This window comes from Passer montanus, unplaced genomic scaffold, assembly GCF_014805655.1.
Source record: "Passer montanus isolate IOZ18808 unplaced genomic scaffold, ASM1480565v1 scaffold13, whole genome shotgun sequence".
NCBI classification, from domain to species: Eukaryota; Metazoa; Chordata; class Aves; order Passeriformes; family Passeridae; genus Passer; species Passer montanus.
Genome location: NW_024359832.1, coordinates 6,336,008 through 6,354,106, shown reverse-complemented (window position 1 = coordinate 6,354,106; position 18,099 = coordinate 6,336,008). Strand labels below are relative to the sequence as shown.

Here is an 18,099-nt window from a genome sequence, read left to right as displayed (position 1 = left end):
TTCTAAAAGCTCAAATGGGAATAGCTACCAACAAAACTCCACACACTGTTTACCTGACCATACTTGTAGCACTCTGTGTTTCAAGCATAGCATGTGAATCAAATGAGTGACAATAATCTTCAACTTTAAGACCAGTAACTATTTTTAATGATCATGACCTCCTAAACTAAGTTCTGAATACAAATTCTTTAGTAAACTTCCTTATATTTAGTCGCTGCTTTGCATTACAATTTAGGTTTTTCTAATACATTCTTCCTACTGGGAAAAAAATACGACTCTTTAAACAGCTGATATTTTTTAAACTACTTACAGCAGTAGATCTACAAACACTCCATATATAGACTCCTGCAGCCAAACTTACTTGAGGTATCTCTTTGGAGCCCAGTGCTTTGGGACCCTCGCGATTAAGGAAGCTTCGGTAAGCTTGGTAATTGTTTCGCTTCTTTTCAGAGTCCTCAGGACTTATAGACTGGGTCAGGAGAGGAAAAAAAATTAATATACATATTACAGATATAAAAACAGCAAAATAAACCCAAGCTTCACAGTTCAGGACATTTGCATGCAGCAAAGGAAAAGCAAGTTCCAACACTTGTTTATAATCTATTAACATGCAATACTGAAACTTGCTCTGCTTTTAGTGCTTGTGTTGAGGTGTTTTCCTGGTTCCTTTTAAAAATATTTCAAAAATGTGAGAGTTTAAAAAATATGTACACATTCTTTATTGGCAGGTTTCTGTAGATTTTTCTGTTGCACATGTACATGCTTATTTAACTCTTAAATTGTCACTTTAAATTCACATCCTATTTAGTGATCTACACTTATAGAAAAGTAGAAATACTATGAAGTAGACGTTAAGAGACACTTAAGCTTCTTAATCAGTAAACAACTGTTAAAAATCCACCTCAAAAGGAGGTGCAGGCTCTCCCTTCCAATTACCACTGCTACTTAATTGTCAAAATGGGGTACTTTATACTGTATGATTAAGAAGTACATTTTAATGTTGCCAATAACTGCCAGTGTTCAACAAATACAGTTACTGCATCAGATAAAAACCTTAAATTCTATTCTTACATAGCGTATCAATAATAAGAAAAAATGGGAGACGTGGGAGAGAAATATAAATCCCTAAACAAAGCCACCCATCATTCTAACCACAGAACAGATCCTCAAGGTCACCATGCTCACATCAGTAAGTTTTTACTCACTAAGTGAGTGTCAGAACTCCTGCATTCTGTGTTTTCCAGTGAAGTTAAACAAGAGAAAGCACGGAACTGATTTTGCAGTGTACCTGCACACCGTAATGGGCATTAGAGAACCTCAGGTCCTTCATCTGTTTAATTTACACTTTGCCAGATAATTTTTCCCACACAATTTTACAACTGCTGTAAAGAAGGAACTTACAGTCTTAACAGAATTCAAATCCTTAAAAGCTGCCCAGGAGATTCAAAGTACCAAGTTACAACAGTAACACCTATAATAAATGAAAACTATTTTCCTGCAAACTCCACCAAGACATCTAAATTAATTTTGAGAGCTTCTACCTCAGTCTTCTTGGGAGAAACTTTCTCCTTCTTTGGTGTTGTCTTCTCTTCTTTCCCTGAAGCTGCTTTTCCTCTTGATAGTGAATTTTGAGCACCTCTTTCTTTTTCAGCAATCTCTTCTTTTTTACCATCAGATGATTGTGGGGATAAACCAGAACCTTTCAACTGTTCAGATTTAGTCTGTGGCTTCGCAGAGTAATTCCTGGCTGCACCAGCTGAGTCTGTTGCTTTCACTTGAAAGGAGGCAGAGGGAAAAGAGCTCATACATAAAAATGTATCTCATTAATATTATAAATTAGTGCAATGTTTTTCAGCTTCTGTGTCTTACCTCTTTCTGTCTGCTTATACCCAGCTGTTGCATTAGGGCTGCTGCTGATGCTCAGTACTGTTTGCTCTTCTTCTGTGTTTTTCCGAGCCTAAATAAACACACAATGCCAAAGTCAGGGATGTGTGTCCCAAGCTACCACAGGGACACAGCAACACACTTCACTTAATGTGACTAGAACCTAAAATACCCTCCCAACAGAGGCATCCAGCACACACTGTCTGATTAGGCAGGACACCCTTTACTGAGCAAGGAAAAGCCAGAGGGAAGTATAAGGAGTATGCTATTTCCATGAAAACACTTTCCTTCTGTTTTTAATGCATTTGTATGGAAGTCTCAAAACAAAGGTGCATAAATAAGAACACTCTCAGCAATGCAACTCCTAAAAGTGTAAGTTTAAAAAGAATTCAACCTTCTTCTTCTGTGGTGTTTCATCCAACATGGCCAGAGTTCTAGCAAATTCTTCATCTTCATGCAGTTGTCTCTCCAGCTGAAAGAAAAAAAAAAAAGATTTTTAAGCTAATGCCAAATAAGTTTTAACTCTAGTGTATTTTTAAAAAAACTCTAAGTGAGCACATAGTTAGAAAAACGGTGTCCTACCAGAGGCAAATAAATTTTTGGAAATGGCACTGAAGAATTATTTGTCTCCCCCAGAAAGCAAGACTAGTTAAATCTAGTGAGAAAAATGGATCTGTTGCACTAGAAACATTATTGTGCCTGTCTAAGCTGTTTTCAAAGGAGTTGTCTGTTCATATATTTTATTGCTGTGTACCCTTTTCTATTAAATAATCAAACTTTGAAAGCTGCACCTCATAACAAACAGCCTGCAACAACATAATGTAACCTGCTGATTTTATCAAAAGCAGGCCCAAAAAATAAGTAGTAACAATGCCTGTTAAAAATTATATTGTCTCCAGAATTAATGTTTTATTCTCATTTACTATTAGCAAAAAATGTACATAAAAAATTCTGTCTGTTTTGGAGAACTTAACTACTGCCCTTAGCCCTGCTCTTAGTGTCAGTTCTATTTACTTTAGGGAGGCAAATATACTTTAACTTTCTATTACTTACACTGATACAACTGATTTTCTCTGATGGAAGAACCGGTAAGAACAAACAGTGCACAACATCTGTGAAATTTACTTATGAGTTGTAAAAAATCCCACCAAATTCAGTTGGGCTTCTTTTTTATTTCACTTAACAACATAAACCTGACATTTCCAGTGATAACTGTCTGTCAGTTACCTTTCCTGTCCAATATGGTGCCTTGGGGAAAACCTTTTCAATTCATGAATAGTATTCATTATTGCCAATAAATAATGACCATTGTTTCAACAAGAAAACAACAAAATTACTTTCATAATTGAAATCTAACATGCCATGCTCTAAGATCCCAACAGATAACTTTATAAAACCAGTGTGCTACAGGCAGTATTTATATGTGCCCATAACAGTGAAATCCACCTTCCCTGAGTATAGTGAGAAAGGGAAAGGGCAGAGACCCCCCAGTGCAAAGCAGACTGAGGCAGAGATACACCTGATATAAAGCACTGGGATGCACAGAAACTCTGACTGTTCTAGACAAGATCAGTTCAAATGAAAGACATAATCTTCTTTTTCCTGACAGGTTAACTTTCCAGTAGGGTAAAGTTGGATTCGTTTACTCTCATCCTTACCTTCAGAGGTTCAGATTTGTCTGTACAATCTACTTACTTCAAACTATACTCAATATTACAAATATTTGTAGGAAAACAAATTTTCTCAAAAGCAAGTAAATAGGTATCTGTGCACCTTCCTCTCACATTAGTACTGATTCAAATAGGAAAGTTAAGATATGCAAGAGTCATTCACATTTTTCTCAACTATAAGAAAGTTCAGAAGACAAGTAAAACAGATCATGGATGGTAATGACTTTTAATTTTTCACTCCAGAGAATGAAAAAAACATAACACCATCAAAACACTATCAAATCATGAGGAAGCAGAAGGTGAATTCTGTATGAAAGACAGGATTATTAGAAGCACAACAGCTGCACAGACAAAGTCTGGATAGAGAGAAAGTAGATTAAGTGCTGCATTCTATTTACATAACTGAAATAATGCCTATAAAATAACTGTGTGACCAGGCTTGTGCATATTGATGAATGTTATTACACTTAGTTACAGCATATCTGGAAAGCCCATCTTAACTTCTTAAGGAAAACCAATTTTAAGTTAAACAAACTGCTCTTGATATAGAGCATTAAATTTGTAGAGCTTTTACCTCTGAATCTTCTTCAAGCTGCAGTTGCCTAGCAATGGCCTCATCATCTAGTGTGCTGTCTCTGCTCTGTGAAGGCTATATTAAAGAAAAAAAGACCAACCATTCAGTTACCCCATTACTGTGTCAATTATAATAATTTCACACGTATAGATTCCTTCTGTATGCTTCTAGAACAGGACTGTGAATGAGACATGCAACACTAATTTCTAGCTCTCTGACCTAAACACTATTAAACAAGGCTATTTTCAAGGGATTTTATTATTCAAAGCAAGACCACGCTATAATACAAATATCTCAACTCTTCAAACCATGCTAACATCTCTCAAGCTATCAAAGTTGCCCTACTTGAAAAATACATCAATAACTACACTGGGAACTTTTAAGTTCCTCCATATTTTACTTGGTGCTTTGTTATTCCATGAATGTGTGCCCCATAAAGCTTGGAAAAATAATCTTCTCCCTCTCCTGCCTGCCCTCCACTCTCAAATATAAGCTATCCCTTCCACTCACCAACCTCAGAAAACTTAACAGATTTCAAGAAAAGTCACTTGAGTAGGGGCAATAAGAAAATACTACCTTCAACTTTGTGCTACCTTTTATCAAACATGGAAATACTACACCAAACTTGTATCTGAGGACTTGACATGCACACACAGATGGATCATCAGAGCTCAGCTTCCATGTGAGTGATCATACTGAGTAACAGGAGGTGGGAGCAGCACTTAAGCACTCCTTGCAGTCCAACTGTTCATTCTGAGCTGCCATCAGACACACGAGCAGCCTGAGGAGCCTCATCAGTACTCACCTCTTTCCTTTTACTTGCTACCAGCTTCTTTTCTGAGCGCTGGACACTCCTTGTCCCAAAGAAATCAAGTGCAGAGGTGGGAGTCTGTTTCACTGGAGAGAGGGGTTTGCTTTTAGCTTGTGGTTTTACCTCTTCTTTCTTCCCAGTATTTGTTCCTGGACAACCAATCACTGACGCCCCGTTCTCCTTCGGTTTCAGGGAAATTCTTTTATTGGCAAAATCATCATCCTCATCTAAACACAAAGAGAATTCCATTACTTCTGGTACACAGAACTCAAGTTCTAATAACAGAACTGCCAAGAAAACTATTTTGGCAAATTATATCAACTCAAATCCTAAAAAATGCTACAGGCATTCAGAAGTTCTCTGAAAAAAAGGCTGAGTTGCACAACATGCAGCATTTAACAACTTCAGTAGCATAACTCGAGTCTGAACAGATTCAGTACTGAAATAACAACACAACATTGTTACTTGTACTCATACACCTCTCAATTAGATAAATTCAAAGGAATGCCTTCCCTTCTTAAATGAGGAAAACAATAAACAGAAGATCTAGATAATGAAATTTGAACTCCCTCCTTAAATAATGTCAAATTGAACAGCACAACTCTTCCTTCACATTTTATGTGATGCACAAAGGCATCAATTTATTTTATTACTTTATAGTATTCATTAACAAAGCAGCTAACATAGGCTTGTAGACATGTATTCTTAAGAATCTCCCTATCTTACACTACAAACGAAGGAAAAATATCAGAACATTTTCTTTACCAAAAAAAAAAAAAAAAAAGAAAAACTGATTCTTGTGTAAGCTTCCTAGTTATTTTTAAAGTATTGCTCATAGTTTGTGAATGTTTTAGCAAATGTTTTAGCAGAAACATTTCAATTCCATTTCTTCACTTTTTCCCTATTAGAGATTCTATGAGCTCTCTACATCTCTGCACTTAAAACACACTCTCCTTCCAGTACTGTCAAAAACAACTCAAAGAAAAGCAACAATTTCACAGAACACAGAGATCAGACAGGGTCAGCAAGACAAAATGGATTTTTCAGTTTGAAAGGAGGAAAAGTGAATTCTTCTACAAAGTGAGCAAATAAACGGAAAGAAAATCCCCAAAATTAACATTAGACACTCTATAAAAACAGCAGAAAGACTCGAGAGGAACAGAAACAGAGCCTGTTTTATTTGCATACCTCTAACTGAAGTCTAGTTTTACTTTTCTCAAAATAGAGATGTTTTAGACACTCACCTCAACATATCATAAACACAGATTGTTCTAAACATCTGTTTTTTAACAGAACTTGAATTGACAGCATTATCACAAAACCATGTTCATTTTCCAGCAACCCCTAATTGAAGTCCCCACATTTCTTTTCATACAAAACTTGGTTTTCTTATCACTTCCCTAAGTTTAGAAGATGCTAGATGTCTGTCATCTCTTATTTTTGTTGTATTCTAGACAAAGATGAAGGAAAACAATTTTTTTTTGTTTCATCTGTTCTCAACAGATGGCAGTGTTTTGAAGTTTTAGGCAGCTGCCAGAACTTGCTGCTACTGAACACTTACTAGACAGAATATAATGAGAACCAAGCAGGATTCCACATATTGCTGGGAGAGAAAGTTCAGAGGGGTAAAAACTAACATAAAGATGCATCTCTAAGGGGGTAAATTGGTAAATTGGTTCAGCAGTTAAATTAAGAATGCCTAAAGACAAAAATTTATCCAACAGAAAGTGGCATCTCAGCCAACTCAATTCACAAAGCAATATACAGAAGAGAAAATTCAATCCCCGGCCCTCAGCTGAGCAGCAAGTTTTACACAAAGCTAAAAGCTTTACCAATCTCAACACAATTTATTTTCCCAATGCAGCAATGAATGTCCTATTGCCATTTAGCTCGATTTAACAAACTGTGATTATTCAGGGAGATTTGGACACTAGATGCTGTAGACTCCTAATTTACTGTAGTTTCAAGTCTGAATAGGAGATTGCTTATCTCAAACAATTTAAAGAATATTTCTTTCAAATTCTTCAGTTTAACAAAAAATATTTGCAGGAATAAAATATGCTGTTACTGTAAATCATCAGTTAATGTAGATGTAATTACATTTATTTGTCTTAAGATTACACAAAAATCCTATTCTGCCCCCTTGCTCCCAGCTTTTCTTAAACTAAGGACTGCTCAGTGCTAATAAAGAACTTTCACTTATCATTATTGTTATCAGAGGTTCTGCATGCAATATTGATTTTTTTCATTATTCACTTATAACCATAAATAGCAATAAAACCCAACAGGATATTGCTTTCTCTTAAGTAGAAAAAGGTAAACACAATTAGATTTTATTTTAAAAATTTATGCACTCAAGTCATAAATAGCAATAAAACCCAACAGGATATTGCTTTCTCTTAAGTAGAAAAAAAGTAAACACAATTAGACTTAATTTTAAAAATTTATGCACTCAAGTAATTTATGAAGCCAGTACCACATATTATCAATAGCTAGAACTTGGCTTTAATTACGTTGTTCCAAGAAATGACAGTATTTATTGACTGCAAGCAGTGGCTGAAGACAGGCAAGAGACTCACTTATGAACAGTCACTGATAAATAAAAATAAATAAAAGGGAGAATGAGAACATGGAGGTTGCCATTAGGAAATGAAACCAGCCTGATTCCATTGAAAGTGGGTTTCAAAAGAGGCTTTAGGGGACTGACACTCAGGCTACATTTTCATCCAGGTTCAGAAAATCCATAAACACATCACAAATTCACCTATCTCCAGGTGCTCCCACTAGTTCAAGAACTGATAAACATCAACTTTTTTAGCAAAACCTTAACACTTTTCCTCGAAACAAACTGCTCCCACACACCCTGCCACAGAAGTGAAGAGCAAAGTTAATCAGCTGCACCCTTCCAGTCGCCTTATAAGCACAAAGGCAGCTTGATTTACAACTCTGAAAGTGGCAAGAGAGTAATTCTATTGCTGCTGGACTAATCAGGTCAATGTTGCTCAACATGTGACCTGTAAAAGGAAAAAGATGTCTTCTTATTCATACCAGCAAGCCAATAATTTGTGGAAAATACAAATGACAATTTGGGGTTTAACTTGCAAAAACTGTAGATTAATTGCATTCTTATAGCAGCTGCTAGGCAAACCTTGAGATAGCTTTACATGGGGGCATGGACTTCACTGAGAAATAGGAATCAATTTCATCATCAACTAGATGACTTTTCTGTTGTAAAACCTTTCTAAAGCAGAACACAACTATTCCAAGAACAGCATTTCCTGTTTACATTGATCCATTTTTGTGTGCTATACAAAGAAAAAATATCCTGAACATACAATTCTTTATTTTTTCCAGGATCAGCTCAGAACTACAAACACAAGTAAAGACCATACATTCTAGCTGAGGCTTCTGCAAATCAACAAAGGGAAAGCTAATCATGTGATCAATGGAACACGCAGGCAGTGACACTCAGGAGATTGCTTTTAATTATTTTGTACACAAACACTAGGCACGAAGCAGGGATCTATTATGCCAGGCAATGTAGGAGGAGAAACTTCCCTAGCAACAAACAATTGCCATCCTGGGGGTTTTAAGAGCTATTCCACAACATTAAAGCACAGCTGGCTTTCATTTTATATACTGTTCCAACAGAAGCACAATTATGTTAATAAACCAATGCCAGCAGGTCACTTGAAACTGTTTGTTATTCCTCTTTCCTACCCTCGCCCTTTCTCAAAAGAGTTTCACCTGTTGATTACTGAACACCTGCAGTTTTTCCCTGAGCCTGATGAAAATTATCTCAGCTGTTTTAAACATAAATTCAGATCCTTTTAAAAGGCTTGGGGACAGGAACTACCTCAGCCAATCTAAAAAGGGAGCACTCTACTGCAGGCAGGAACAATGGCAACAAGCAGCATAGGACAGGCCCTCAGAACAATGTATTTTATTAATTTATTATTTCTGTACTGTTGAGTTGCTCATCACAAGAGAATATAATTCCCTGGCTCCTATTCTATTTAGGACACAAAATATTTGAGGCAGGGACAGCCTGTTACTATGATGTCATAAAACCAACTCCAAACATAGGCAGGGCATCTACAGATCATAATTAACTTCTACTTATTATTACATATGTTGAATGGCATTTGTAGACTACTACAGAAGGATTTCTGTATAGAGCTAAATTACTACATCCTAAATTCATTAAATCTACATTACTTGTAAAAAATTCTAATATTCTGGACATTTTTCAGTTTCAGTGACACCTCTTCTGCACAAGCAGTTAAACCAGTTCCTGTCCTACAGGACCTGCCATCTCCAGCAACAGGCACTGCTGCCCAAGCTAAATGGAGGGTGCAGAAGGAAGGGTTTGTCTACTAGTCCTAGTGTTGACTTTATTTACTTTACCTATGCATGGGTCAGTAGCCAACACTCCCAACACTAGGCAGGACTGAGTGTACTCATCTTTTGCCTAAAGTAACTCTTTAAGAAGATTACCTTTAAGATAACCACTTCTCAAAAAAGCCAGCAAGTCTATTCCAACTCAACCCCTGTAACTCCTTCCAAAGAACAGATGCTATGTGTGATTAGCAAAGTGTATTTTTTCTTTCTCCTTATTTAAAAAAGCTAGTAGTTGCAACCAATATTTAAAAATTTAGATATTATGTCATTAAGTCACATTAGATTTTTCATGCCATTTCTCAAAAAGCTAACTGATTTTAGTACTACATGTACTATAAACATGCACTTTAAACCACAGTTGTTACCATTTGGCCTATATTGACATGTCAAGGTTCTGTGCTGTTATAAAGCTTACATGAATCATTTACCTTTGGATTTTTCAGTTATAAAAGGCAACCTCAGAAAGTTGCCTCTGCTTTATTTCTCGCTTAGAGATAAAAAGGTTTAGGGATACAACACTGAAATGCATTTAATTACCATGAGTTAGACACTTGAGTGTCAAACTACATAGCCTTTGATATCCTTGGTTCAATACATACCAAATAAAACTGTTAGTCAAGTCTGTATGCTTAGTTTTGGGAGCATTAAAATACATAAGAAAGGTGAATATATTCAAACCAAAGTAAATTATCTTAATCTGCAAACCCACCAATTATAACAACTCCCTTCAAATGAAATGCTTGCACTTGGCATAGAAACAGCTGTGTGTATAACCTCAGCAAGCAATTAGAAGGGATCAGTCACTAACTCATTCCAGCTTATTATTATTACAACTTCTATTCACTTGAGCAGGTTACTTTTCTACAACAGTAGCTCACAGAAGATCTGAATCCCACCATGCAATGAAATTTTCTGTTCTGGTTTAATTGCCTGAAGTTACCTGCGTGAGAGGAATATTCAGTAATGCCACGTGAATAATTACAAAACAGGAAAAAAGGTAACTTCAAGCAATCCAGGGAAGTATAAATGTGCTAATTTTTATAATGTGTACAAATGTGCTGCAGCTCAGGTAGCTCAACTTGCTAAGCCTCTCAGGACACAGTGCTCTGTTTTCAAACAGAATCAATCAGTGTAGAAAAAAAATCCAAACATAAATCCTCTTTTTATATTTTGAACTAATCCAGCAGATTAACCATGTTGAGACCAGTTACTATGGCAGTTCAATAAGGAGATCTGAAAGGGAGAAAGAAGGTCTCCAGCATGGTGAATAGAAACAGACAGAGGAAAACAGCAACATCTTGAGCTAACACAGCTACAGCTTGAAGGCCTGCTACAGAGACTAAAATTAATTTTATTTCATGTCCTACCACATTTTAAATACAGGCTGACAAGTAATTCTAGTGCCTTCTGATAAATTAATCCTTTTTTTAAATTAGAACTGCATTTATTTCTCAATGTTGCTGCTATCCTAGTTTCTGTAGAAAGAAAAAAAGACCACTTCTATAAGAATAAAATTATATTTTACTTCATGCACACCTACTCTCCTATTCAGGGAGTTAACCACTCTCATACATTCACTATATTCATACAACACTCCTCTCAAGGGCTTGAGTACAAGAGCACATTTACCATTACTTGACCCTTATGTTGTACTGCTGGTATTCCCAAACTTCACCAAATCAACTTTAAACAGGCTCACTCCTCAGTAACTTATGCATTCTCCTCTACAACACCCATCCCTGCTTCTTCAGAGGATTTCTGCCAGAACCTACTCTCATTCCTCAAATGCACTTCAAAACTCCTGTAAGGTTCAACTACACCTTCTCAGCTGACCTTTCACAAAACACTTCAGAGGAAAGTTGAAACACAAAGTACTATTTATCTCCTCTTCACATTCTCACTCAAGCATAGCATTTCCATAAGTATTGCCTGGGAAATGCCAGTGACATTTTATTTCCCCATTAAATATTTCAGTGAAGGACATGCTTATTCACTGACTACCTGCTGCTCATTTGAACCTGGGCATGGATGTAGGGACTATTTTTTTTGCCCACCAGTATTAGCACTTAATTTTTTGTCTGAGATTATGTGGGTTTGTTTTGTTGTTTGTTTCCCTATCCCCAATATTCTCTACATTAAAAGAGTCTGTATTCAAGGATCTTCACAAGCTATTCTTTTTGTCCTGTCTTCTAGGCTGTAAAGGAACAATTTTCCAGTAACCTGTAGACCTCCTCAGTTCCTACCATGTCAGTTTTTCTACTTTTATGCCTACCACTACTATAAGACTTTTCTATTTTTAAAAATATTCCAGCAATCTATGCAATTGCTACATATGCATGATTACCTCTACACAATGTATATGAAAGGTAAGAATTCTCTTCAAGCAAGGTCAAAATTATTGCTGAACAACCACATATGATGAAACCAGATGAGGTTCAACAAACCACACTAACAGGTCATCTACAAAGCTCAAGGTTCCATACTTCATTAAACAGTGCAAGTATTATTTTAACAAGTGCAATGAACATTTGGATTTCTCCCAATTCCCTAAGTCTGTACTACCAATAAAAAAGGCTCTTTTTTCCCCTTGTTACTGTACAGAATAACTTAATGATGGCCAAAGATAAAACTAAATATTTATTTAGATTAAATGTATCAATAAAAACAAAGAGCAACTATTCTTGCTTTGTTCTTTTGCCTTTTAAAAAAATTAACTTGTTCACAAGCCAATAAGAAACAAAGCAACACAATAATCCAGATCAGTCTACTTTTATTCAAGCCGAAAGGTTCATTTCCCCAAACACTTTTGGAGAAAGCTGGATACCACACAGATATACAGATCAGCTGAAAAGAAATTACAGCAACAAGAGGAAGAAAGTTTCAAATTAAATTGAAAAATAGGTTGGGGCAATTAACTACCAAACTTTTACTGCCTTCTTGATGCCAAAAGGCTCTTTCAAACACTGCCATGGACAGAGCCCTTGAGAATGAGATTCTGACTTTTGAGTGAGTCCGACATTTTATTTCCCCATTAAATATTTCAGTGAAGGACATGCTTATTCACTTATTCATTAGAAGGGATCAGTCACTAACTCATTCCAGCTTATTATTATTACAACTTCTAAGCAGTATATTCTTGATTTAAATATTCAGTTCTGTAACAGTAAAAAAAAGAAAAGGACAAATGTCTACAAATTTTGTTAGGACCTTTTCTATCCGTATGTCTACATTCCCAATCTTGTAAAACACATTTATCTCAAGCCAGCTGCTGTATCGATACCACTTCAATGCACTCAGCTTGACAGTTCCATCAAGCTGAAGAAACTATTTATAGAAATTATAAGGAAACAAAATTCAAGCATTATATCTCAAGGTTATAAAGGCATTGTTTTAGAATACACTGTTAAATCAAACCTGTGTGTACTTAAGACTCTTTTGATAAGAGTAACCTTGAGCCCATGGTTTTTAGGGATTTCACTAATAACCTTGACTAGTGTTCCCATGGTATCCCTATGCAGAAAAATCTGATTACACCACTTAGAATTGCATAATAAATCTAAATATATACTGTTTATTCCTCAGGAATTTGATCATTTACCTACTATGGGATAAATGCTTTTAAAGATCATTCTAATTAGGAAAGAATTTTGGAAAAACTGTCAAAGGAAACAAAGCTTTGAGTAAAAGGATAAATAAGACAAATAAAACATTCATGTTATTTTGGAAAATTGAGCTCCTTTGAATACCTGGTGGTACAGCAGTATGCCAGGTCAACTACCAAAGACAAGCAAAAGAAGCACAACATATCTATCTTAGAGACATAAAAGACCCCAAGGAGGAAGAAAGGTACAGAAGAAAACAGCTGAGCCAGACTTCTAATGCAATACTGCAGCAAACAATCCCTTTTTGTTTCAAAAATGCATGGTATTTTTATAAGGAGGCAATGTTTATGTTCAGCAATAAACTTACCAAAAAAAATACTACCATACCTAAGGACAGTGTCCACTATTCCAAAAAAAGTATGATAAAACTCAAAGAGGGATTACAGAAGCCCTACTGAAATTCTATTCTTTAAAAAACATGTTTTATCAAAACAGATTTGGATTCAAGTCTACTAATTCAATCACAGTTTTTTCAGGAAGTACTGTGGCTAGTAGAGGACTCTACTCCAGAGACAAATAGAGAAGGCAGAAGACAGAAGGAAGAGCTTCAAGCCCAGCTCAGACTGGGTGCAGAAGGCAGGCAACCACTGCAGCAGCTAACAAAATAAATGTTTGTGTTGAGAGGTAAAAGAACTTTTTAGTCACCAAGACATCACACAGAGATTAGACATGGAAGGTTACATACCAGGTAAAATGAAAATCCCTGCAGCCCACAGTCATTTCAAAGTATGCTAGTGAGCAGCTAAACTACATTAAAGGTACTTCCTTAACTTCCTCCCCTAAATCTACTGAATTCTCTTAAGCAAGATAGCATTACCTCATTAAACCATATGCCTATTTAATTCACCTAAGCCACTACTCACTTCACTTCACTTTTCACCCTGCTCCTCACTTTACAGAACTTGAAGCTAAACTTGTGAAGCATTTTTGATTAGCTTGTTTGAGGAGAACATAATTTGTCTTCCTCAATATTAGGTTTTATGGTCACATTTGGGTCTATCAGTCAAACAATCCATCCCACCATAACATAACCCACCCCACTACAGGTGAACATATAATGATATATTTCTTCCATTACCTGTCTCTGAAATATAAACAACAGGATCCCGCTTTAGAACTTTACCAGGTTTTGAAGCAGCTGTTTTTTTCTCAGGTGGCTTCTTGGATTTTTTCACTGACTGCACCTCCTCTTCTGAATCTGTGTTTTGACCACAACATAAATGTAGATTTTCTCCACATACACACAGGCTTTAATAGATCACATAATAGTTAACATGTGTTCACATACATTCAGCTGAGTGAAAGACTCCATATTCCTATCACATGTTAGGAAGGTCAGAGCATAGCTTCCCTTTTCACCCACCACATAAAAGACTAAATGAAAATTTGGTCAGAACTCAGCCTTGACAGTGTTTTTTGTTTACATAACAGTAAATACTTTGTTACTTATTTCAGTAACTGCTATATCTGTACAGCAACCTTTCCAAAAATGAATGCAACCTTCAAAAATACCACAGCAATTTACTTCAAAAAAAAAACCAAACACCCAAAATTAAACAAAACAAACAAATCTTTTTTTTTTAAACCCCAACATCAAACCCACAAGAAATATACTATTATGCTAGTATGTTCCAGTAGATGGAAACCTATTCCAAAAACTAACAACAAGCAAAAACCAGAAAAGTAACAAGCAAAAACCAAAAAAAACCACAGAGGTGTACTCTAATTTTTCAGGAGAGCACTGGTGAATTGCCACTCGCATCAGCAACCATTCTCCATATCCCAAAAGCTGTGGAGATGACAGATTTATACTACTGTGGATGACAGATCCCAGCATCCACATGAATAAACAGGAGAAACTGAAGAAGCAGAGACAACCAAAAAGTGTTAGAGAGGGCTAACCTTCAGAGTCTACCTCTTTTACAATATGTAGACAATATATAGTCTACCTCTATTACAATATATTGTAATTATACCTAAAATCAGAGTGGTTATAGTCAATGGACTTGCCTACTGGCACCCTGCACAAAACCACCATCAACAACCCCACCAAAAACCCCAACTAAAAACAGTTTTCCATATTGAAGAGCTTAGAGCACTGTTTCTCTTTTCCTGTCCTACTACTGAAGGGTTAGAATTTGCCAAATCTCCAAACAATATCAGTACTTTAAAGGTAGCAGCAATATATTAATTTTGTACTCCTACAATTCCTCACTGCTGAACAGGAACTGTTTATAAAACTCAACCCATAAAAACTTTCAGATGTACAATTTACCTAATCAACCTTACATGCCAATGCAAAAAATACAAAGGAATACTCAGAAACAACTGTGGACACTACCTGAATCATAGATTATTCTTCTCTTCTTTTTTGTCCGCTTCTGTTTGGAATCATCTTCACTGGGTGAATTATTCACCTAAGTGTAAAAGTCCATTAGTTCAACCATTAAACAGATGCTCTCAGCTTTTAGTCAGTCACACATTCAAATTTATGACTTTCAAACAAGTTCTAACAGAAATTATTTATTTTCCAATATCACATTTACAAACGGTCTTGTGCCAACTCCTGCATGGGATGGGGAAAGATGCAGCACACAGAAAATAAGGAAGAATTTTCACATTGAAATTACATAGAATAATTAAGTAGCATCTCACTATAAACTGTTGTGTTTCACATTACACATTCCATCCTATTAGAAATTCTTCCCCTCTTTAAGTGATTTTTAAATGAGCTTTAGCCATTGCTTTCTATTGTATACAGCTCAGATGATTAACATGTAAAGTAGTCTGAAACCAGACCCCAATCTGGGTTAATCTGCCATTTTAAAGAATTTGGTCTTTGCAGCAGGTTTAGAGAAGTGATCCCAACAAACACAATGTTCATGTTTCCTGCACAGGTGTTAAAAAAACTGGTCAGCAGGCACCACACATCAGACTTTCACCTCATTTGTAAGCATGACACATTTGATATGTCTACATCTACTGAGCACAAACCTTGAGTTTATAAAAATTACATCAGCAAACCTACTTAGAGAACTGTGGCCAAAAGGCAGAATAACTTCAAATGTATCAGACTGTTCTTACACGAGCACTTAACTGTAACAACTTCTACCTACCTTTGTCCTACAAAACATATTTTTTAAATTAGCAATTTTCTTCACCACCTACTAAGTTTTACTGCTAGAAGTTAATTTTAAGTGGCAGTTTCCTCCCATGCCTATAAAAACAATTGACATGTAGTCTGTTATTTTAGTATATGAGAAGAACCAGGACTTTAAAAAATGCTAGATACACAAATAATCCAGCATCAGCAAAACCAAGCATTTCATAAATATGAAAAGCAAAACTCACCTTAGTGTCCTTTTCCCTTTTCTTCCCACTTGAGGGTCCTTCACCATTTTTAATTTTTTCACTCTTTTTCACAGTCTCACACTGCTGTCGCTTTCCAGGAGGTACAACACCAAAGAATTTCCGGATATCCTAGTAAAAGGGAAAAGAGTTTTATACATTTTTAAACACAGACAGCTCTTCACACTACAAAATAGCAGTGCACTGAAGTTACCGTTTCAGCAGCTCCATTACATTTATTGATTTTGAAATTTTGTTTACAGTTCAGCAAACAAAGCCCAGATAGTTAAAAGTAGCTACTCAGACACCCACACCACCTGACTCTAATCTTTGAATCATGAAAAAAATGTATTTCTTCCGTAGTTGGGATCTTCACCAATACACACTTGAAGACAAACTCCCAGCAGCAATGAAATACAGTGACTTAAGACAGATGCATAATTGCAATTTTTTTTTCTGATTAATTATCACAAGCCTAAACCAAATTATTGCTATAGTTAAAATGATTAACACAGCTCTGAAGTAGTGTCCCATGTAGAAAGAAAGGACCAGGACCTTGAAACAGTGAAGTAATGGCACACACTGCATTCTCCACCTTCTCATAAATTTTTAAGACAGTAACTTACACCTCACTAAAAAACTAGCCAGCAAGAAACTTATAAAATTTGAGTAAAGAAAAATAACACCAAGATCTATTTTGTTACCTTGTTTTAGTACCTGACCACAACACAGCCATAATAAGCTTTCTAAGCAAGTAAAATCAGCAGCTGAAGCTTAAATTTTAGAAAATCAATATTGTACACACAAAAATCACACCTGACTCTTTTTTAAAAATCTAGCAATCCAGTTTCATCAAATGAAATTGAGAAAAAAAGTACCTGGCTGGTATCACTCCCTCCAGGGTTAGCAGCCATTCCAGACAAAGCCAGTACCTCCTGTGGCCTAAACCACAGCCAGCAGGTAAAGGCTGGGGCTCAGGACCCCACTGGACACAGCTGGGAGCTATTCCCTTCATGGAGTTCAGCTGGCACTTCCCCAGTGTTACAGGGATCCACAAGTAAAGTACTGCATTCTCAAAAGACTGGCTTCAAGTCTGATTGATAATAAGGGGTCTTTGAGGTTCTTTTACCAGGAGTCAACTCCTGTCAGTTTGGATTTATGGCTTAAAATCAATGGAACACGTAATTTGAAAGCATAAACAAAAGATGGGACATGTATAGATTCGTTCAGTTCACTTAAAATAATTTTCTAGAATTGGAAATGTTGTTTCCTGTAAAAATTTAGACTCTCTGTGTTTTAACTGCATATATTAATACGGATTCAACAAATGGTAGACTGAAAATCATTCTTCCTCATCATGACTTCACACTTCTCTATCCATGGAATTCATACCTTGAAGCACAGATTTTCAATACTCAACTATTTTATATGTATTCCTACAATATAAATGCAGTACTATATAAACTCTGAAATTTTGACAGCCAATACCTGTAGCTAATAGGTCTGAAGAGAGCATCTATCTAAAAAGTCTCCAAGCAGATATTTGGACTTAATGACTCACCTATACTCGTTATTACTGACTTCCTTTTAGGCTTAAGGTAACATAATCAAGAGAAAAGCAAGTATCATTAGATTTTTTACATAGTAAAATAATTTAAATACTTAATACAACACTGCAAAATAAAGTGACTTTAAAGTTCTCTTTTTTTAATAGTTGTTACAGTAAAGCTCAAAATATTTGAGAATTTT

At 35.9% G+C, this 18,099-nt stretch overlaps 1 protein-coding gene across 2 annotated transcripts in view; it reads right to left on the bottom strand.

Annotated features, from left to right (window-relative positions):
- Positions 1-17,366, bottom strand: part of RFC1 (replication factor C subunit 1) — a 29,159-nt gene extending 11,793 nt beyond the window's left edge. Inside the window, exons 1-10 of one of the 2 annotated variants that reach the window (XM_039698945.1) lie at positions 17,229-17,366; positions 16,354-16,482; positions 15,344-15,419; positions 14,081-14,200; positions 4,934-5,166; positions 4,129-4,203; positions 2,279-2,356; positions 1,870-1,957; positions 1,542-1,774; positions 362-469 (exon numbers count right to left, since the gene is read on the bottom strand). In XM_039698945.1, coding sequence (XP_039554879.1) covers positions 362-469; positions 1,542-1,774; positions 1,870-1,957; positions 2,279-2,356; positions 4,129-4,203; positions 4,934-5,166; positions 14,081-14,200; positions 15,344-15,419; positions 16,354-16,482; positions 17,229-17,264 — 1,176 coding nt within the window. In that variant the 5' untranslated portion in view covers positions 17,265-17,366. The remainder of the gene's footprint in view (positions 1-361; positions 470-1,541; positions 1,775-1,869; positions 1,958-2,278; positions 2,357-4,128; positions 4,204-4,933; positions 5,167-14,080; positions 14,201-15,343; positions 15,420-16,353; positions 16,483-17,228) is intronic. The other variant, XM_039698946.1, reaches the window with a different exon arrangement.
- Positions 17,367-18,099: the final 733 nt, after the last annotated feature.